Below are 21,786 nucleotides of genomic sequence, written 5' to 3'. Positions count from 1 at the left end.
TTAAAGCTTCATGATCTGTTTGCTTGAAAAACCAAAATATACTACTGTAGCACCGCACCTCCATCCTCCATGCACCTTGCAGATGCAGTACAACATTGCCCACACAACTGAACAGAACTACAGAAGAGAAGATTGTAGATCATTCCTGCTGATGACTGACGCGACTCCATCCACGCGGCCACAACCAAAGCATATACGTACAGAGAGTATAACGGGAACACATCAGAGCCTCTCTCATCATCGTCCACAGTTACTGACTTAATTACATTACACGAATCAAGAGGCCTGGGCCTCCGCTACGGCCTCGGTGTTCTTCTTGGCCCTGGCCTCGTTCCACTCGCCGTAGGAGTAGGACGCAAGGCCCCAGAGCGAGAGCACCAGCGCCACGCCCTTCTCGCTGCTGAACTTCTCGTGCAGGAAGATCACGGCGGCCACCTCGGTGACCGGGATGAAGACCGCGATGAGGATGCCCGCGAGCAGCGTGTGCACGCAGAAGATGACCCCCACGGCGCCCAGGAAGAAGAACTGCCACAGCACGGCCGCCCACACCAGCACCGTGTAGTACCGGGCCTCCCCCAGCTCGAAGCGCTTCGCCTCACTTGGGATCGCCTGCAAGCACAACGGCAGATTTGCTCAGGAAAAATATGCGGAGCAGACGTTCAGTAATCACTTGCAAATTCCAGCATGAGTGTAATTAAGCTCCCTCATTGGGTGCATCATCATGCAGCCGTGTGCAAAAAAGAAACAAATAACATAAAGAGAAAGCGGAAAGTGTGTTCCACAAAAGCATGAGTTTTTTTGTACTTGTAAAAAATCTCACATGCGCCATCTTTTCAAAAATAACAAGAAGTGTTCATTATGAACTGGCAAATATTTCGCGCAAGATGCCCTTTTGAATATATGCTTCAGAAATGGCCTAGATTATGCGAACAAAAGGTATCCCGGAAAGGAGAAGACGGGAACGATGACAATCTGCTCGTCCTTGAGAACAGTGGATGATTCGTTGGGCAACTCATCGCCGGCCAGTCAACTATGTACTCATTTTCGCTAGGTACAAGGCAAATCTTGCATACTGTCAGTTCAGAATCAAAAGTTAAAAGCTTTCAAGTCCCGATCCCACACAAACATAGCATTTATTCGGTGGTAAAGGGCATCCAGAAGACAGTATGCATGAGCCTGTTTGGGAGGGCTTCATTGCCTTGGACTTCACCTGTTTTGTACAAATTGAGGTACTATAACGCGAACCTGTTTTTGAAACTGAGACAAAAATGATAGAAAGCTAGGTGAAGCTATTTTTTTTTTCCTTCACCGATGAAGACATTTCGGTATAAGTCCTTCCAGATAGTAGCTCCTATAACATAACAATCGAGGGTGGAAGCATTCAGCGGATGAGCTGATTTGTCTTTCCAGCTATAATATTTGCGTCTTTTGTTCTCTGAATGAATATCTCTACTTGAAGAATTTTACTAGCACTAATTTTGATGTAAATCTGCGCGATGAAACTGAATGCACAGCCCAGACTCGACAGGCTTTTAGACCGACGCTGCAGCCACGAGTTCCACTCGCAACTTTCTACCACTCGCAATTGCTTTGTGCCGTGAAGAATGGACCAAGCACAATCGTATCTGAGGCTTCTGAGCCGCCAGAACGATACGGAAAATAAGTGCTGATGCTTACTCTTATATGGGAATCCCGTCTGCAAAAATGTGTGGGTATTGGTGCCGTTCGAGATCGGCCAATTACGGGCGGGTACGATTCCTCGTATAAGTTTAGTACTCCCACCATCCTAAATTATTATTTATTTTGAATTTTCCAGATATATAGCTTTTGATATGTACTCCTTCCGTTTTTATTTGTAAGGCGCACACGCATATCGACATGGTCATCCAAGCAAGAGAAAGATTTGGCTCAACTATCTTCAGGGAGATGGTCATTGTGACGGCCTGGTGTTTATGGTGTCATCGAAATAGCATTGTCTTTGATAAAGAGGCTCCGTGTCTTTTGCAACTTGGAGAGTGAGCTTTGTGGAGGAGCTACAACTTGGAGAGTGAGCTTTGTGGAGGAGCTACGGCTGGTCCCCCTAAGGGCAAAATCAGCGTTCAAGGAGAGGATAAATACTTGTTGAGTAGTCTCTCGTAGAATTCCACCTTTTTCTTTTTGAGGCTTGAAGCCTTTACCTCTATAAATACTCCCTTTTTATATATATGCAAAAATATGGGAGGGGTCTCTCCTGCCGTTTTCGTAAAAAAATAAGTAAAACTTTACCATCTTTGATCAATAATTTAACTATCACTTTTTATTTTTTATAGTATAAATTTGAAATTGTTAGATTTGTAATCAAATGTACTCTCCAATGATCATAAGTTTATAACCATAAACAATATAATATAAGATAAATGGATGGTCAAAGTGTAATTTGTAAGACCGTGAGTCGTATTACGCTTTATAAAAATAAAGGGAGGGAGTATAATTTGGGACGGAGAGATATACAAGATCAAATTATGCAAGACCATCTCCAGCAGGCACAGCTCGCTCAAAGTGTGTCACACAGGGGTGTGGCTGTCATCTGCGGTCTGCCTAGGTGTGGAGTCTCGCTCGACGGTTTGGATACAGCGACGACGCAGGCACGGGGGAGTGATTTTCTTATGCAAAATAAGATGCACGGATGATTGCTACCCACGCTCATTTCAATAAAAAATTGTTCAACGTGCGCATTGGCGAGGCTAGTGGAGAAGTGGCACGTAGGCGTAGACGCAGGAGGCATGTTGGCACGTACCTGGAAGTCCTTGTTGACGATCATGCCGGCGGTGAAGAACGCGGTGGCGACTAACCCAATGACCAGCTGCAACTCCATCGCCACAGAGTACGTCAGGACTCTGCCGCCGCCCGCGGCGCACTTGTAAGCGAGCTCGACCAGCGGCATGAGGACCCCGCCCAGCGCCGCGGCGCCGAGGGTGAGAACGAAGCCCAGCCAGTACTGGCCCCTGGTTACCCCCTCGGGGCGGTCGGAGGAGACGTGCAACCCCAGCACGACGCCGCCCACCGTCAGCAGAGCCACGGCGTTCACGGTCGCCGCCGTCAGCCGGTGCCGCACTATGAGGAACGAGAAGAGCACCGTGAACACGAGCTGCGTCGAGATGAGAATCGCGGAGGTGGAGACGGGAAGGAACTCGAGCCCCCAGGCGTAGAGGAAGTCGTCGACGCCCGTGATGACGCCGAGCCCCGCAGCGGCCAGCAGAAAGCGCGGCGGGGAGAGCAGGACGGGAGCGCCCCGGTCGCGCGCGCGGCGGCTGGCGTAGGAACCTGCCAGGGGGATCAGCAGCAGCGGCCAGCCGCCGGTCTGGAGCCCCGCGGAGAGCCACTGCCGCTGGCCACCGTTGATGTAATAGAGGCGGCTAAGGAGCTGCCCGCCCGTGCCACCAAGGGCGAGCAGCGTGCAGTTGAGCGCGACCAGGAGGCGTCCCATCGTCGTCTTGCTGCGTGTGGGCGGCGAGTCGTTACGGGCTACGGCCGTGGCTGTGTCTGGCACTGCGCTTTGGAATTTAGATGCAACGGTGACGCCGGATCCAGGATGGCTGGATGAGGCCAAAGGGCCGGTGTGTTGTTGGGTCTCTTGTAGCAGCAAGGGGCAGGCAGAAAAGTAGACAGACAGTATCTACGGCAGCAAGCAGCAAGCAGCAGCAGTGCAGAAAAGTAGTCTCAAATCTCAAACAACGGCTGGGCCTCAGAAACTCGATCGCGCACGAAAGCCGGAGATGCCATCCTTTCGGCCCATCATTTACTGCCTGCGATTGTCGTCGTCTCTTTGGCGCCACGCGAACTATCCGTCGCCCACGGCCCATTTGTTCTGCGATTGATGGACGGCCTCGTAGGCGGCTCCGCGCCGGGCCCGCGACTATACATCGCGTATGCAATGGATATCGACTTATCGTCTAAAGGATCTCCGCGTGGGCTGCCCTATAATCATTTTATATTTGCTTTTTCTGACTGTTTCAGTCCACCAAAAGTAGACGAAGGAATTTTGATGCAGGATGGACTACTACATACTATTGGTGAGATGATGGTCTGCACTAAAAATAGCCTCTTTACGAATAACGACGAGAGGTACGGTATCTTACAGTATAGGCTGACTTCACTTTCACTTGTTAAGCATCTTTCCTGTACATTGAAAGCGACTCTTCTTCGTATCAAGAGTAGTAGAAAATTGTTAGGTAAGTTTAAATGCTTAAAGCATTGTATGTAGCTGGTAACTTTTCTTCTTTATTTATTCTGTGTTCTTATTTCCTTTATATTTTTCCATGCTTATTTTATATTTGTTTATATCTTTTCTTTCATAATATTAAAGTGTTCTTTTCTTCTTCCTTCTTCTTTAAATCATTTACATTATTTTTGTTTTCTTTTTACTTTCCCTTACTCCCCATCTCATGTTTTCCTTTTTCATCCTCGTATTTCTTATTCTATTCTTCTTTATCCATTCTTTATTCACTTATTGCTTATTATGTTTAGTTAGTTTTCATCCTCCTTTACTTGATATATAATTTTATCTATTTAATTTTTCATATTATAATATTTATTTAATGTTCCTTCTTGACTACCTAATTTATCTTTCATTTTTTCTTTTTTATTTCCCTCTCTCTGTTATTTTTTGTTTTTACTCTTTACTTTTTTATTATTTATGATCTTGCGTATATTTTTCTTAGTACATAATTAGTGAAAAGGTGCTAATTTTATATTTTAAATTACTCCACTGGAGAATTTTGGCTACTACTTAGTATAGTTAGTTGTTCTATATATGTATTCATAATGTATTTGTTCCAAGTGTGCAACTTTTGTTCGATGAGTTGATATATTTTGTTCTAGGTGTGTAAATATTTATTCTGTGAGTTTCTACAATTTATTCGAGGTATATAGATTTTGTTCCATAAGTTCATATAATTTGTTTGAGTGTACAACTATTTTGTTTTGTGGGTTCATATAATTTGTTTTGGGCTTATAATTTTTTATTCCATGAATTTATATAATCTGTTTGATAAGTACAATTATAATTTGTTTGATTTATGAATCTTCCAACTTAATGTTCATTCTACTGTTTTGTCCTACACGACCAAATTTTCAATCTATCGTTCACGTCACACAATCACTTATTTTGATGTTCAATATTTTATTCATTATTTATATTATTTGTTCGTCATGTTAGTTTTTTTCATGAAACAATCATTTGTTCTAGTTACTCAAGTACTTGTTCGTTGTAATCAAAATTAATATTTCATTTTAAAAATATATTTTTTTAAAATTTCACCTAGATATAGTCATGTGTTGTCTTGTTTTGAAGATCTTATCATAAGAAATATAGTGATGCAATCAGAATTTTATTTTGATGATTAGTTTGCGATTTATAGCTTTTTTAGGTTCGGATATGTATGCATGTGGATGATGTCATCATTTTTTTTTATCTTCTATTGCATGCATGCACACCAGCTGCGCTGACATCTCATTATTTAATAACGCATCGAATGTGTTGTTGGTGCCTGATAGGCTAAGCTGCTGCCGCGCGGACTACTTTTTCTTTAGATGACAGTTGTCAAATCTGTCGCCTTCAGTGACGCATAGACACACCCCCGCGCCGGAGGGTGCAGGAGAGCACACGACAGCGGATTCTTCTATCACTTGTGCGACATCTAACTGCAAGTGCGCTATGGATGGAACTACCACTGGTTTGTTCAAACTTTCTGGTAGCTTTGTTAGCGTGAAAAGCTGGAACATCGAATTTCTAATGCAACTTTCAGAAAGCTAGAAATTCAGAAAAATTAAGTTTATACAGAAAGCTGAAAAGCTTGGTTTTAGGAGCTTTTCATAACTTTCTTAGCTCAGAAAGCTAAATACATTTTTTAAAAGATAGTGTTGACTTTCAGAACAAAAGCTAGTAGCAAGTTAAAAAAAATCAAAAGTAGTAGATCAAACAAATATGCTCCAGTAGGCCGTAGCCTCACCCTCACCCTCGACGACGCATATTCTCGTGTTTCTAAATGACACCCTCGCCCAACACGACCAGCATGGCAGGAGCTTTGCGGCCCAAATCATGCGAGAGTAGGTCAGGTGGGCGGAGCCATAGTGAGATAGTTTTTTTTTTCTTACAAAAACTTTTATAAGTATCTAAGATAAGGTGAGCGAGCTACCCAACCATATATACTACCTGATCCTCGTAATTAAGTTAGCCTATCCGAAATGTCAAGTCATGATTCATCGATTGTTAAATCAATTGTAAGAAAAGGGAACAAGCATGCACACTATTTTATGAAGATAAAAAATTAAATTAGCTTATTCAAAACTTGAATTATGGTTCACTAGTCGTCGAATCAGTTGTAAGAAGGGAAGGGCACGACGTAGGTGAGGTGGGAGAAGTAAGCATGTATACTATCTGATTCTTATAAATGTTTGAGATAGAATCCGTAGATTGTTGAATCGGGTGTAAGAAAATGTTGAATATGCATCAAGCGGGATGGCAATCTAGGTAAGGTGGGGAACAAGAATGCACGCTATCTTATCCGGTGAAGTATTGAATTAGTCTATCTAAAATATTGAGTTAGTGTTCGCTGGTTGTTGAATTAATTGTAAGAAGGGACTAACCTTGGCGAGGAGGGGGAAGTAAGTATGTATGATGTTGAATCAGTCTATTCGAAATGTTGAGATAAAATTTGCAGATTGTTGAATTGGGTGTAAGAGAATCGGGTCGGTGGGCTACAATAGTTAAACTATATGGGTTTAGTAACTAGCTAGCTACTGAAAAGTGAAAAGCATGTATCCCATAGAATAATGTAGGAACGGGCGATCGGATCAAAATATTTTTCCGCCAGTGCTGTGCTCACCCTATATACAAAAGCTCTCGAAGTTCTTCTACAGTTGAAGACTAGAAGCGGCAAGGGTGCAAGACGTGTCCGCGCACCTGGAAGTCTTTGTTGACTATCATGCCGACGGTGCAGAAAGCGGTGGCGAAGAACCCCATCACCAGCTGCATCTCCATCACCAGCGCGTACGTGACGGCGCGGCCGCCACCCGCGGCGCGCTTGTACGCAAGCTCGACCATCGGCAGGATGAGCCCGTACAGCGCCGCGGCGCCGAGTGCCAGGGCGAAGCCCATCAAGTACTGCCCCTTGGTGGCGCCCGCGGGGCGGTCGGACGAGACGTGCAGTCCCAGCACGGCGGCGCCCGCCGTCAGGAGCGCCACGGCGTTCACGGTCGTCGCCGTGAGCCGCTGGCGCACGATGAGGAACGCGAAGAACACCGTGAACGCGAGCTGCGTCGAGATGAGGATCGCGGAGGTGGAGACGGGCAAATACCGGAGGCTCAACGCGTAGATGAAGTTGTCCGCACCCGTGGCGACGCCGAGCCCCGCGGCGGCGAGCAGCACGCGCGGCGGGGTGAGCAGGAGCGGGGCGCGCCAGTCGCACGCGCGGCGGGCGGCGTAGGAAGCCGCCACGGGGACCAGCAGCAGCGGCCAGCCGGCGGACTGGAGCCACGCCGAGAGCCACTCCCGTTGGCCGCCCTTGTCGTAGTAGAGGCGGGTGAGGAGCGGCCCGGCCGTGGTGCCCAACGCGAGCATCCCGCAGTTGAGCGCCACCAGGAGGCGGCGCACCAGCTTGCCGCGTGTTGGCGAGGAGTCCTTGCGCGCTTCCACGTCCATGACCGTTGGGCGTTGGCTGGCGTGAACGTTGTCAGTGGGCTGCCCTGGTATGGAATTGGAATCTTGCCACGCCTCAGAAAAACTGTTGCGTCACAACTCGCAAGGTTGATTGTCAATCCGCGCTCTGGGCGGTGCCAGTGTGTCACAACTCACAAACATGCGAAGTAGGCACGCTTCTTATCAGCTAGCCCTGCTGGTCTCTGCAGCCTCGTCCCATTTCGCCGAGCCGCCGCCAGCCGCCATCACATGAACAAGAAAATCATGACGAGACTTGAACGCTGGGTTCAGATCCCAACAAGTCTGCGGTCATGTTTGATCATCGGAATCGCAGCAAAGAAGAGTGTCGTTTTCCCCTGAAACTGACAAGATAGAGTACGAGCGTTTGCCGCGGGCGGATTTGGCGGATGCAACGATGCAGCGGACTTCGAGGGCGTCGCGTAGCCATGGAGGTAAGCTCCGTTGACTGGCAGAATTGTTTTTAGCCGTCTGAGTGGAATGAGCCGTCATCGTCACGCATCACGCTGCGATTCATGAGCACTGCCCTACAGAAGTAAAACAGTGGCCAACCGACAAATCCTTACCTACAGTACGCACTGATTAGTGAGCGCTCGGCTGCTCCGCACACCTCTGCTGACCGGCGTGCCAGCAGAGCCAGATCGGCGGCGTCCCGCAAGCACAGGGCGCGCCATCAGATGCTGAAAACGTACTGCACGTGCGTGCGCGGGAGTGCGAGGGGCGTGGCCGACCAGGCGTTGGCAAGACCAAGACGTGGTGGCGCTAGCAGGACGCCCTCGCGAGCATCGCGATCGCGAAAGGCCTGGGGTAGTGGGGTGCGTCGCGGTCGCGGTCGCGGTCGCGGCTGGGCTCTGTCGATCCGTCATCCGTAGCATCCAGATGATGCGAGGGTCGCTGGCACCCGTGGTCCTCGTACGCGGGGAGGCCCCAGCCGCTCCCTAGCGGCGCCGCGCCGCGCCGAGAGCATTGCCAGCGACAGGTGTGGCGCAACGTGCCCCAAGCACGCACCCATCACGAAACCCTTATCGAGCGGGGCGGGGTGAATTGATTGCTCAGCACGTACGGGCTGCACCGTTTGGATGCTTATCACATCAAATATTCGGAGTCTAATTAGAAAGACTAAATATAAGTTAATTATAAAACTAATTACACAAACGAAAGCTAATTTGCGAGACGAATCATTAAGCTTAATTAATCCATCATTAGCACATGTTTACTGTAGCATCATATTATCAAATTATGGACTAATTAGATCTAATAGATTTGTCTCGCAAATTAGTCTTCATCCGGATCATTAGTTTTATAATTAGTCTATATTTAATACTCTGTCTAAATATTCGATGTGAAAGGAATTTTAGAAAGGATACGAAACCAAACGTCACGTGAATCCTCGATCGGGACTTCCTCGTCATATCTCCCCTAATAATAGTTGCTCAGCGTGCGGCACACATGCTGCCAACAAACAATATATGATCGATGGCCTAATGCAAATGAGGTCGTGGCGACTGGTGGGCATTAGTTGCTCCAATACGTGTCGATCTGCCTCCTCTAGCTGGCTGCTTTCAATTGCGAGCGACTGACTTCCCGAGCATGGAGAGCCAGAACGCGGCGGCGGCCCCGCTGCTCTCGGAGCTCCCGCTGCCGGAGAAGTGGGGCGGCGGAGGCAAGATCCAGCAGGGGCGGCGCCTGGGCCTGGCGAAGGAGGTGTGGGAGGAGTCCAGGAAGCTGGGGGAGGTGGTCGGCCCGGCCGTGTTCATGAACCTGGTGTTCTCCACCATGAACGTCGTCAGCCAGTCCTTCGCCGGCCACCTCGGCGACCTCGAGCTCGCCGCCTTCTCCATGGCCAACACCGTGGTCGACGGCTTCAACTTCGCCATTTTGGTACGTACGTGCATACATACTCTCTTCTCTTGGCTGCAAGCACTCTCTCGTAGTAGGGTGTTCTTTAGTAGATCCAAACCCATCCAACACGTTGACCTCTCCGGTATCCAATGAAGGCATGGGCTTCTCGGGGATGGAGAGCATGCCATTTTTTTTTTTGCAGAAGGTGGAGTACAAGATAGCACATCACATACATAATACATTTGGCCCACTGTTAATACTAGGATTCAGAGTGGTATTGTCATCGAACTGCATATTCGAATGTATCCACGCAGTTGTTTTTTTTTGTTGAAAACTCCACGCAGTTGTGCAATTTGTAGTTTTTTTATGTAGGAAAAATTTGGGGCTAGAAAAAATTTCTTAGGAAATCAAACATCTTGGCTATTGAACAGGCTATTCCATTTACACTTTACAGCCCATAAATACCACATGGACAACTGTAGTATTGTAGTACTGTACAAGTGATCCCACTAACTGCAGTGATCTTCTTCAGCTTGGCATGGCGAGTGCACTGGAGACGCTCTGCGGACAGGCGTACGGGGCGAAGCAATACCACATGCTGGGCATCTACCTGCAGCGCTCGTGGCTCATCCTCCTGGCCTTCGCCGTGCTCCTCTCCCCGATGTACGTCTTCAGCGGGCCGCTCCTCGCCGCGCTGGGCCAGCCCGCCGATCTGTCGCGCGAGGCCGGCTCCGCCAGCGTCTACTTCCTGCCGTCGCACTTCATGTACGCCGTGCTCCTGCCGGTCATGACGTTCCTGCAGTGCCAGCTCAAGAACTGGGTCACCGCGGCCGCCGCCGCGGCGGTGTTCGCCGTGCACGTTGCGGCGACGTGGCTGCTGGTGAAGTGCCTCGGGCTGGGGATCTTCGGCGTGGCCATGGCGTTCAACCTGTCATGGGTGGTCTTCGCGGCGCTGCTGGTCGCGTACGCTCTCGGCGGCGGGTGCCCGGAGACGTGGAGCGGGTTCTCGACGTCGGCGTTCGTGGACTTGAAGGAGTTTGTCACGTTGTCTGCGTCGTCGGGTGTCATGGTGTGGTATGTACTATGTACTGTACTAGCTAGTGCATTGTGTGCCTCAGTTCTCATATCTTTGATGTGAGGAATTTATGGCAGCTTATATCGCTCCTTTTCGTTTTTCTTCTCTTCTGCAGCTTGGAGAATTGGTACTACCGGATATTGCTTTTCCTCACGGGTTTCTTGAGGAACGCCGAGCTATCTGTGGATGCACTATCTATCTGGTAGACTGACAATCTCTCAGCCAATTTTTTTCTCGAAAAAAATCTCACACTGGTTGATTACATAAGGTGCGATAAATCTCACAAAGTACTTTTTAATATTCCTTTTCTCCATTTTTTTTGTTTTTCTTCGCTTGAACAGTATGAGTTTGACTGGATGGGAGATGATGATTCATATGGGATTTTTAGCGGGCACTGGGTAAGCAACTGAATGACATATAAATATAATTGCAATCATATTGAAAACAACACTCACAACACAGATATTAATCGAGTTCAATCTTATTGTGTTTACAAGGGTGAGGGTAGCTAATGAGCTTGGCGCGGCCAATGGACAAGGTGCAAAGTTTGCGACAATCGTGTCGACGACAACATCCTTTCTGATCAGTCTCTTTGCTAGTTTGCTCGCGCTGATTTTCCACGACAAGCTCGCGATGATCTTCTCATCAAGTCAGGCCGTGATCGATGCGGTCGATGGCATATCCATTCTGCTCGCGCTCACTATTCTCCTCAACGGTATCCAACCTGTGCTCTCTGGTAAGTTCCCCAAAATACAGTACATGGTGGCATGGTTGCAAGATGGAGACCAATTTCTTCAGTGTGTTTTCTCTTGCTATTTTCTTTCTGAAGATAGTCTTAACTTCTTGAATGTTACATTTCCAGGAGTTGCTATTGGTTCAGGCTGGCAAGGACTTGTTGCTTATGTGAACATCGGAAGTTACTACTTGATCGGTGTTCCTCTTGGTGTTCTGCTAGGATGGGGTTTCAACTACGGTGTTCCTGTATGCCTTTGCAGAAAAACATCACTTAACAGCACGGTGTATTTATTATTTGTGTCCTATGCTTATTTAGTTTTACATTTCTGTAGGGAATATGGGCTGGAATGATCGGCGGCACAATGATGCAGACTTTAATTCTGGCATTGATCACCCTTCGATGTGATTGGAATGAAGAGGTTCAGTTTTATTCGTTAACATTTGAGCCATCAAATCATTTTGTATAAAATGAGTGATCATGGCATCACTCATTTTTCCTTATGTTGCCAAATGTGCTAAGGTTTTTCAGTTTTGCAGGCACTGAAAGCTGGTAACAGAGTGCGGCAATGGAGTAGCGCCAAGTGAGCTAGGAGACTTTATATATATCAAGATAGAGAACTAGTGGCATCAATTCGTTGTAGTTTATATCTTAGTTTCTATGATCACAAATATGTAATGTTTTATGTAGTCTATTGGTTCACTTCAGGTGTAATTGATTTAAGGAAGTTGGACCTGGTCGTTTTATGAGACCAAAGATCAAGCACACCATAAAATGCAATGGAGGTTTAGGATTTAGAGACAGTACATACTCTCAATTTGGCGATGCTAGCAAAACAAGGTTGGAGGCTGATCCACAACCCTGACTCCCTCTGTTCACAGCTCCTGTGTGCGAAGTACTACCCGCAGGGGGGCGTGCTTCAGGCGAGACCAGTGTCAGGAATGTCATACACTTGGAGAAGCATTTTGCGGGTGTTCAGATGCTAAAGAATGATGCACTCGTTTCAAAAAAGACAATGCTAAAAAAAAGTGTCAATGGTTTAATGGAATTCTATTCCACGCAAAAAGATCATGCACAACGATTTGGGGGGTCATCAGTGTCAACTGTCAATGACAGAACGAAGATATAACTAAATATAGGCATATTCATATAGTAGGCAATCTTGCTTTCGTTGCATTCCATAACATAATTCCCAGCGTGATTCAGCCAGACATTAAACAAATGAGTTTGAAGCGGCTAGTATTGCTTGTACGTGCATTCTTCTATCCAATTTATCCCGGTCCAGCAGGCAGGCTGGTTCCACTGCGGTGCCAGTTGTGAAGCATGGAGAGTCAGAGCGATGTCCCGCTCATAACCGAGCTGCCGGAGAAGAGGGAAGGAGGCAGGGTCCCCGGAGTGGCGAAGGATGTATGGGACGAATCCAAGAAGTTGTGGGTTGTCGGCTTGTCGCCGGCCCGGCCGCGTTCACGAGGCTGACGTTCTACGGCATGCAGGTGGTCAGCCAGGCTTTTGCTGGCCATATCGGTGACCTCGAGCTCGGCGCCTTCTCCATCGCTGCAACAGTCATTTCCGGCCTCAACTTTGGCTTCTTTGTGAGTACTGTTCTTTGTTGTCCAATTTGGGGGTTTTCTGTGAGATACACATGAACATGAACAACTGCATAAACACTAATCACGCCACTAGAATACCTAAATCCTAATGATGGGAGTAGATGCATTACCATTGGGGATAGCAGTTGGGGTTGAGGACGACATGTCGATGTGCCGTGCCTGCGTGATGCAGGCGTCGATGGAGCGGATCGTAGAGTAGCAGTGCACACCGTCGGTGCAGGGGCTTGGCGTTCCCGCCGGCTCCCGCACACGTGTGATCGGATGGCTGAGGGATGTCGGGTAGGGCACTAGTCTCCGCGAGAACGTTGGTCTCGTGAGTTTGCCGACCCTCCCTTTTATTTTGTGCGCGGGGCGACGGGGGACCGAACCAGAGTTTGGTTTGGCGCCCCCGATCAGAGCGCGTGACGTTAGTCGTGGACGCGTCGTCCCGTGAGACTCGCACCGACGGGCTTATCCCGTTTTGGCCGCGAGATCATCCCAACATTTTCCCCCAGAAGAAACGGGGTCAAATTGGAATAGAAGAAAATGGGAAACAAAACGAAATTGGGCTTGCCGGCTCGTAAATGTTGATAAATTCGGATTGTTTCTTTCTTTAGAAAAAGGAATTCAAAATGCATGGTTGAATTTGAATTTTGTGGCTGTAAGCCAAATCAGTAAAGCTTACTTGAGTTCAGCTCGAGTAAATTTGCTGCAATTTCGCAGGTTGGCATGGCGAGCGCAATGGAGACGCTCTGCGGCCAAGCCTATGGTACAAAGCAGTACCACATGATGGGCATCTACCTGCAACGATCGTGGCTCATCCTCCTCGGCGTCGCCGTGCTCCTAACTCCGACGTACAGCTTCAGCGGGCAGCTGCTCACCGCGCTGGGTCAGCCCGCCGAGCTGTCGCGCCAGGCGGACCTGGTCAGCATGTACATGCTCCCGCTGCACTTCGTCTACGCCATCATCCTGCCGCTCAACAAGTTCCTGGAGTCCCAGCGCAAGAGCTGGGTCGCCGCGGTGGCCACGGCGGCGGCGTTCCCCGTCCACGTCGCGGCGACCTGGCTGCTGGCTGCTGGTGCGTTACTTCCGGCTTGGGGTCTTCGGAGCCGCGATGGCGATCAACTTGTCCTGGGGCCTCGCGACGGTGGGGCTGATCTCCTATGCCTTCGGCGGCGGATCCCCGGAGACGTGGAGGGGATTCTCGGCGTCGGCATTCGTGGACTTGAATGACTTCGTCAAGTTGTCCGCGGCGTCCGTCGTCATGATCTGGTATGTGCCTATGTGTACCTCGTTTCGTGGATGTTGTGCATGCTTTTCTTAGCTTATTTACATGTACTCATGTCGTCAAGATAGGGGTTGTCCAAATGATCTAACTACAAAATAGATCAGTTACTTACACAGAGACACTTTTCGATGTCTTGCTTCTGTTCTACAGCTTGGAGAATTGGTACTACCGGATATTGGTTTTCCTGACGGGATACGTGAAGAACGCCGAAATTGCTGTGGATGCTCTGTCTATCTGGTAGAACCACCATCTCTGGATTACAATATTTCCCCTAGTAAACATCTCACGTTGGTCGATAAACTAATGGATAAAAATTCGGACGACGTGCTATTCCCTTTTCTTTTCTGTCTCTCTTCTTAAACAGTATAGGTTATGCTGGATGGGAGATGATGATTCATTTGTGATTCTTAGCAGGCACTGGGTAAACAACTGAACGACACAACTTTGCTGTCTATACACACTTAAACAATACAGTATCCGGAAAGTTTAACTTCGTCCCTCCAAATGTTTGCAAGGGTGAGGGTGGCTAATGAGCTCGGTGCGGCCAATGGACTAGGTGCAAAATTTGCAACAATTGTGTTGATGACAACATCCTTTCTGATCAGCCTCTTCATTAGTTCGTTGGTACTGATTTTCCACGACAAACTCGCGATGGTCTTCTCGTCAAGTGAAGCTGTGATCCGTGCAGTGGACAACATTTCCATTCTGCTAGCTCTCACCATCCTACTCAATGGAATCCAGCCTGTGCTATCTGGTATACCTGTGTCTACCGTCTTTCAAAATGCCACAAATGTTGTAGGCTTGTAATGCAATACCGTGGACAACTTTTTCGCTAGGTCTTCCCCACGTCTTTTTTTTTCCTAAAGAAAACGAAATAATTTCTCTTTTTTAGATGATGGAAAAAGATCCGGCTTCAAACGTAATGATTTCTTGGCTGCTATGTTTTGAGGAGTCGCTGTTGGTTCAGGGTGGCAAGCACTGGTTGCTTATGTAAACATTGGAAGCTACTACTTGATTGGTGTTCCTTTTGGTTTTCTGCTAGGATGGGGTTTCCACCATGGTGTTCAAGTATGAATATTCATTAGTGCATTACTGAACAACATTGTATTTATATGCATTCTGCACTTACACATACATTGTAGCTTAACATTTTTGTAGGGAATTTGGGTTGGAATGATCGTTGGCACAATGGTGCAGACTCTAATTCTAGCATATATCATTCTACGATGTGATTGGAATGACGAGGTTGAGTTTTCTTCTTAACATCGAGCCATGATATCCTCTTTTTCTTGCTAACTATGATTGAAAACCTCGAGATGACTCCATGCCACTATGCTCTTTGCCACCTAGTAGATTCTACTAGGTCGAATCTACTTGGGTTTTCTAGGCCTTGCCACATGTGTTAAATTAATTCATTTTTGCAGGCATTGAAAGCTAGTAACAGAATGAGGAGGTGGAGCAGCCACAAGTAGTTTCATGCCTTCATCTTCCATTTATATCGGCAAAGAGCATTAAGTAGAGCACATATTGCATTGCTATATAGACTTGTAGGAACTCTGGGCACTTCAAAAGAAGGTAGAGTTGTAAACATGCAATGCCGAGATTGTTGTTATGCTCTTTTGCTTGTAAGTTATTCTAATTTATTGTTCAAGAAAAGGTCGTGTTACAAATTAAAATTCTACCATACATTCTGGAATTCTCCATTTTGAGCCTGAGTGCATGGTTGAGCACAAATTGCCTCAAGAAATTATTTCTTATGTGAATTGGTCCTGATATGCCTATCGAAATTTATGGATGAGGGGTGTGCAGTTGTTGACATGTGGTACACATTGCCAAGCTCTTATTTTACAATGGTGTCATATAGGCTAAAATTGTTGTCAAAGCTGTTTAGGGGAAAATCGGACGCTTTTAAAATTGAAGGGGACGAAAAGTAACGCTTTTGAAGATGGAAATTCGGACTACAATAGTTGGGCCAAATAGACTTCTTCTTTTTTCTATAATGGGTGTGGTAGCGGGCTCCTATTAGTATGGGCCGCGGCATACTGATAGATAAGTTTTTGGGCTTCGAGTCCTACCAGTGAATCGTGAGTGAGGAGGCTAGCAGGGGCTCTATAGATACATTGGTATCGTCTAATAGACGCAGTGCCGGTCCTAAGCTTTTGAGGGCCCTCTGGCGAACTCGTCGCGAGGGCCCTCTAAACTATATATAAATCTTATAATATATATAAGTGCTAATTTTTCTTACAAAGCGAAACCAAATCCAATAATATATTTCTAATTTAGCATGTTTGATAATTATCAAGGAATAATATAGACTAAAACTAATATGATTACCTTAAGGAAGAATAGAACTCCATAATATACATTGCTTCTCATAAAAAGATAGTTCTTCGGGCATTTCTTGATGCAAAATCATCAAGGACGGTATTGAGATCAATAGTGTCTAAGATATCCCTCTCGATGGTGCACATAGCCAATCCATTTAACCTTTCTTGTGACATAGTTGATCTCAAATAGTTTTTCAACAACTTCAATTTTGAGAAACTTCTTTCTGCCGAAGCTACAGTCACAGGTACAGTTAACAGGATTCGATAGGCAACTGAAACATTTGGATAGCAATCTGCAGCTATAACAAACTCCAGAATCTCAAGCGCTGACATCAAAGAATCGGGCAAAGTCACTTGTAGCACCTTTAATTCTGAAAAAAAATCATTGATCTCAACATCGGATGAGTTATCCTGAGAAAATGTTTCCACAAAATTCTTGCAGTGCAGCCAAAGATCAGCTTCATCCAAAGATTTCAAATTTTTTGAGTTGAACAAGAACCCAAAAATGTTATCAAATTTTTTCATCTGCTCAAATCTACTAGTCAATGAAGCAATTGCAGCATCAATCATAACATTGAAGTACTCTACTCTAAATGAGTCCACAGCAGATCGTTGTATTTCCTCATCTTGGTCATCTTGTTCATCAAATTGTTTCTTTCTCTTTCCTTGACGTTTTGTACGAAATTTTGGCTCTATATCCATTTCAGATGCAATGTTTTTTGCTGTATTCATACTAGAAGTGAAACCTTCATCTCTATACTTCTTAAAATATGATATGACACCTTCAATATGTTTGAGAGTATCATCTATACTCACAATTTTAGACTGCAACTTCTTGCTCACCTTATTTATAGAGAATAAAATATCGTGCCAAATAACCAAACCAACTAAAAATTCAAAATTCTCTAGTGCACTCACCAAAGATTGACATTCACTAACTGCCATTGGATCATCAGTTGAAGCCTGCTCTAGCGCTATTAAAGCTGATCTTATTTGAGGAGTTTGGAATCTGATAGCTTGAACACTTTTTATTCGACTTTCCCAGCGTGTATTAGACCATGACTTAACTGTCAATCCTGGAACATTGTCCACTAAAATCTTCCACCTTTTAGTAGATTTTGCAAACAATGTGTATATACGTTGGATGAGACAAAAAAAGAAATAGCTTGCCTGCAAGATTTAACAAATAGTAAGTTTGAAAGTTTTCCCAAAATATGACATTATATGAAAACAATGTATAATAGAAATAATAGTTTACCTGCAAGATTTTCCCATATCACAAAGAGTAAGATTTAGACTATGACATGCACACGGCATGTATAGTGCTTTTCGATTAATTTCAAGCAAGCGCTTCTGAACACCTTGGTGAGAACCCTTCATATTTGAACCATTATCATAGCCTTGTCCTCTCACATCATCAATATTCAAATCAAGAGAGGCCAATACATTCTTTAGTTCATTAAAAAGACCTAATCCTGATGTGTCATCTACCTTCAAGAACTCTAGGAAGAACTCCTCTACCCTTGGAACATTCCTTGATATATTGACACACCGAATAATTAGAGTCATTTGTTCTTCATGGCTCACATCTGGAGTACAATCTAAAATAACAGAAAAGTACTTGGCATCTTTGATGATCTTTAGTATAGTTTGTTTCACACAATCTGCAAGAAGAGAAATCATCTCATTCTGAATTTTATGCCCAAGATAATGATGATGAATCTCACTATTTTGAATCCGCCTAATATGGTCTTGCATCACGGGATCAAATTCACCCATCATTTCAATTGTGCCCAAAAAGTTGCCATTGCTATCTTGATATAATTTCTCATTTTTCCCTCGAAAAGCCAAATTATGTTTAGCAAGAAACTTGATAGCAGAAACAATTCTTACTAAAACTTGTCTCCAACGCTCTCTCTCCTTTGCAATTTCTCGTTGCAAATCATCATCAATTGTTTTATTTTTGCTCAACCTTAGCCTAAGTTCATTCCAAGTATTCATGTTTGTTATATGCTCAACACTATTCTCATGTTGTTTGAGTCTCAAACTAAGATGTTTCCAATCCCTCAATCCATCATGTGCTAGCAAACTTTTGCTCTGACTTGATTTGAACAATTTGCAGCAAAAACAAAAAACTTTGTCAATATGTTTAGAGTAAACCAACCATTTTCTATCAACCACCTCACCATTGCTTAACTTTCTGGAGTAGTAAGCATATGAAAAATGTCTATTAAGAGCATCTGCAGGGAACTCAAGATTCAATTCTCTCACCGGTCCCTTTTCAATCAATATATCTCTACCTTTATTATCAAGATTTCCCCAAGTTCTAGGATCAAAGATATCATGAATATAAGCTTCTTGCACATCATCAATTGAATTTTCAGGTTCACAGGAAGGCTGTAAATTTTCATTCTCTGTAGCATCATCAATGTCATCAACTTGCTCACTTAAATTATCATTAATTTGTTGATATTGCTGCCCTTGTTCTTCAATATCAAGTGCATCTACAGTATTATCATCAGGCACAACACTGCTTGAAGCTAAAAAAAACTTATGTATAGCACCTTTTTGAGATTCAATAAATTGATCTTCTACTCTTTTCCGTTTTCTTTTCTGAGACCCCGACAAATGTTTCTTAGGTAACATTCTAAGTTTCTAGCACCTAAATTAGAAGAAAGATACGACTATATGAGTACCGAGTACTAGAAGTACGAAGTAATTAATTTAGATTAAAAAGTAACATTCTAAGTTTCTAGCACCTAAATTAGAAGAAAGATACGACTATATGAGTACCGACTACTAGAAGTACGAAGTAATTAATTTAGATTAAAAATGATCAAGAAAAAAAACCTAGATCATATCTGTGCGGCTGACCCGCTGTACGCCTGTCAGCCTGTGCTGCACGCGCGGTGCCGCGTGCCGCGCGGTGTGCCGGTGTCGCTGTCAAACTATGCAGTGCAGCCACGCAGGCCGATCCCCTCCGGCGGCAGTCGCCAGTACGGCACGGACGCACGGTAATCGCCTAATCAGCGAGACGGCGACTCCGTGACTCACGGGTGGACGGCGTGCCGCGTGCCGATTCGCGTTCCCGAATAATGGACCGACGGACGACTGGACGAGCGTACGCGTTTTGGTTTTGGCTTTCTCACGCTAAAAGCCTGGACGCCTGGTGCTGGACTGCTGGTGGCCTAGTCCGGTTGTCAGCCTGTCAGGTTGTGGCCTGCAGTACCGTATACATGGGTTCCTGGCCTCCTGGGCTGGCCCCCCCTTTCTGTGGGCCCTAGGCCATCGCACCCCGTGCCCCCTCCCAGGGCCGGCGCTGAATAGACGCGTTGACACATAATCTTAAGACGACTCAACAAACAATCTATACAATGAATTGTCTTATAAGTTATCTAGTAGAGCTACATAATTACTTAATTTGTGCATATGAAAAAAAGAAATATTATGAGTTGCATGATAAAAACAACTCATACCAGGGTTGTTGAGTTGTCTCGTAGTCCTAAAATTTAGCTCATGAGGTGGTTGTTTCGCAAAACAACGACCTCTTTCTCTCTCCTCCACATCATCAAAAATCCTATGTGGCACTGCATAAGACGACCTATAAAACCGCTGATGTGTAGTAATGTACTTGCTCTTACGAAAGTTAGTTGAGCTATGTAACGTCTAGTTAGCATACGACCCAATAAAACAACTGAGAGCAGTAGTAGTAAATTCAATAGTAAAATATATAGACGATCTCTTGTCTTGTGGTATCATCCGGGTACCTAAACTCTCAAAATGCATTTTTAGGTTCCAAACTTGTCTCAAGGTGTTATATGTGTTCCTAAACTCTCAAAGTGCATATTTAGGCCCCCAAAACTTATCCTCGGGTTTCATTTGGGTCCCTAAACTCTCTAAATATATTTTCAAATCTTAAAACTTATCACCTATCGGTGATGACAATGCTTCCTCCTAGTGCTTGATTGGGGAATTCTTAAATGTAATTTGAGAGTTTAAGAACTCGGATGACATCCTGAGACAAGTTGGGGGACCTCAAAATGTGTTAAGAGTTTAGAGACCTGGATGACATCTTAATACAAGTTCATGGATTTGAAAATGCATTTTGAGAGTCTAGGAACCTATATGACACCCCACGACAAGTTCAGTGTATTTTACTTGAAATTCAATATTTCAAAAAAAAAACTAGATTCAATATTTTCTCAAACCCGGTTCGATATTTCGTGCAAACTAGTTTAACATTTAATGCAGTACTGAAATAGCATAACAAAACTAAAATGTTGTTCCTACATGCTCCCCCACCACTATATCCTCATAGATCCGTACTTGCTGGCTCACTCTCCCATCTTTAGGACAAGTACATTGGTGTCATCTAATAGCCGGTCTCATGCATTGACACGTAATCTTGAGACGATTTAACAGGCAACCTGTACAATGGGTTGTCCTATAAGTTGTCTGGTAGTGGTATATAATTCCTTAATTTGTGCATAAGAAAAATAAAATATTATGAGTTGCATGTTAACAATAACTCGTACAATGGTTGTTAAGTTGTCTCGTAGTTCTACAATTTAGCTCATGAGGTGGTTGTTTCGCGAAGCAACGATCTCTTTCTCTCTCCTCGCTCTCTCTCCTCCACATCATCAAAAATCCTATGTGGCACTGCATGAGACGACCTATGTGTAGCAATGTACTTGCCCTTATTAATTGGTTCCCCCATCTCATCTCAGCATCTAGCATAGCATAAATTTTAAACACCCAAGATTTAAGCTAAAATCTTGCGGAGGGCAGGATTTGAGGCCAGCCGGCAAACCCCGCAGGGGACGAGCAGCGAGTTTGCCGGCCGGTGCTGCTGCGGGTGGCTGATGAACGCCGAACACACTCCGCATTTGGATCTGACCTGCAACCCCTGCCCCGTCGAGACGACTTAGCGCAAGAAAGAGGTGAAAGGAAATAGTCCATTACTAAGTCGTCTATTTCCTTTCGAGCAAACCAAGAAACGACCTACGAATTAGATACTAGAGGGTGCTCATCGCGTCCCCATAACATATTGCCCATCGTGCTGCATCCGCGCTGCAAACAAATGGATTGGATCTGACAATTTCTCCAGCCCTGCTGCAACTGCGCTACAGACAAATGGGGCTTGAAGTCATCCATGCTTCACTGTGCACCCTTCCCTCCGATATATCACCGTGGCTACCCAGCCGGTTTCCTGCTCCTGGTCCCGCGGTGACTTCTG

At 45.4% G+C, this 21,786-nt stretch overlaps 3 protein-coding genes and 1 pseudogene across 3 annotated transcripts; 2 read left to right on the top strand and 2 right to left on the bottom strand.

Annotated features, from left to right (window-relative positions):
* On the bottom strand, positions 1 to 3,762 carry LOC101781289 (purine permease 3). The gene is made up of 3 exons (XM_012843886.3): positions 3,745 to 3,762; positions 2,777 to 3,655; positions 1 to 609 (listed from the first exon to the last, which is right to left on the bottom strand). The coding sequence occupies exons 1-3, from the start codon at positions 3,760 to 3,762 to the stop codon at positions 277 to 279; spliced, it is 1,230 nt and encodes a 409-aa protein (XP_012699340.2). The 3' UTR covers positions 1 to 276.
* A 3,013-nt stretch (positions 3,763 to 6,775) lies between these two features.
* On the bottom strand, positions 6,776 to 7,681 carry LOC101780884 (purine permease 2-like). The gene has a single exon (XM_004959467.2). The coding sequence runs from the start codon at positions 7,679 to 7,681 to the stop codon at positions 6,908 to 6,910; it is 774 nt and encodes a 257-aa protein (XP_004959524.1). The 3' UTR covers positions 6,776 to 6,907.
* A 1,505-nt stretch (positions 7,682 to 9,186) lies between these two features.
* LOC101756150 (protein DETOXIFICATION 27) lies at positions 9,187 to 12,152 on the top strand. Its single transcript, XM_004957028.2, has 8 exons — positions 9,187 to 9,577; positions 10,071 to 10,612; positions 10,729 to 10,815; positions 10,955 to 11,011; positions 11,111 to 11,349; positions 11,476 to 11,594; positions 11,681 to 11,767; positions 11,886 to 12,152. Exons 1-8 carry the CDS (start codon positions 9,287 to 9,289, stop codon positions 11,931 to 11,933), a joined length of 1,470 nt encoding a protein of 489 aa, XP_004957085.1. The 5' UTR covers positions 9,187 to 9,286; the 3' UTR covers positions 11,934 to 12,152.
* A 500-nt stretch (positions 12,153 to 12,652) lies between these two features.
* Positions 12,653 to 15,733, top strand: LOC101780485 (annotated as a pseudogene).
* Positions 15,734 to 21,786: the final 6,053 nt, after the last annotated feature.

Source organism: Setaria italica, chromosome II (genome assembly GCF_000263155.2).
Source record: "Setaria italica strain Yugu1 chromosome II, Setaria_italica_v2.0, whole genome shotgun sequence".
NCBI classification, from domain to species: Eukaryota; Viridiplantae; Streptophyta; class Magnoliopsida; order Poales; family Poaceae; genus Setaria; species Setaria italica.
The sequence above is the reverse complement of the archived record's forward strand: the minus strand, read 5'-3'. Positions and strand labels throughout refer to the sequence as shown.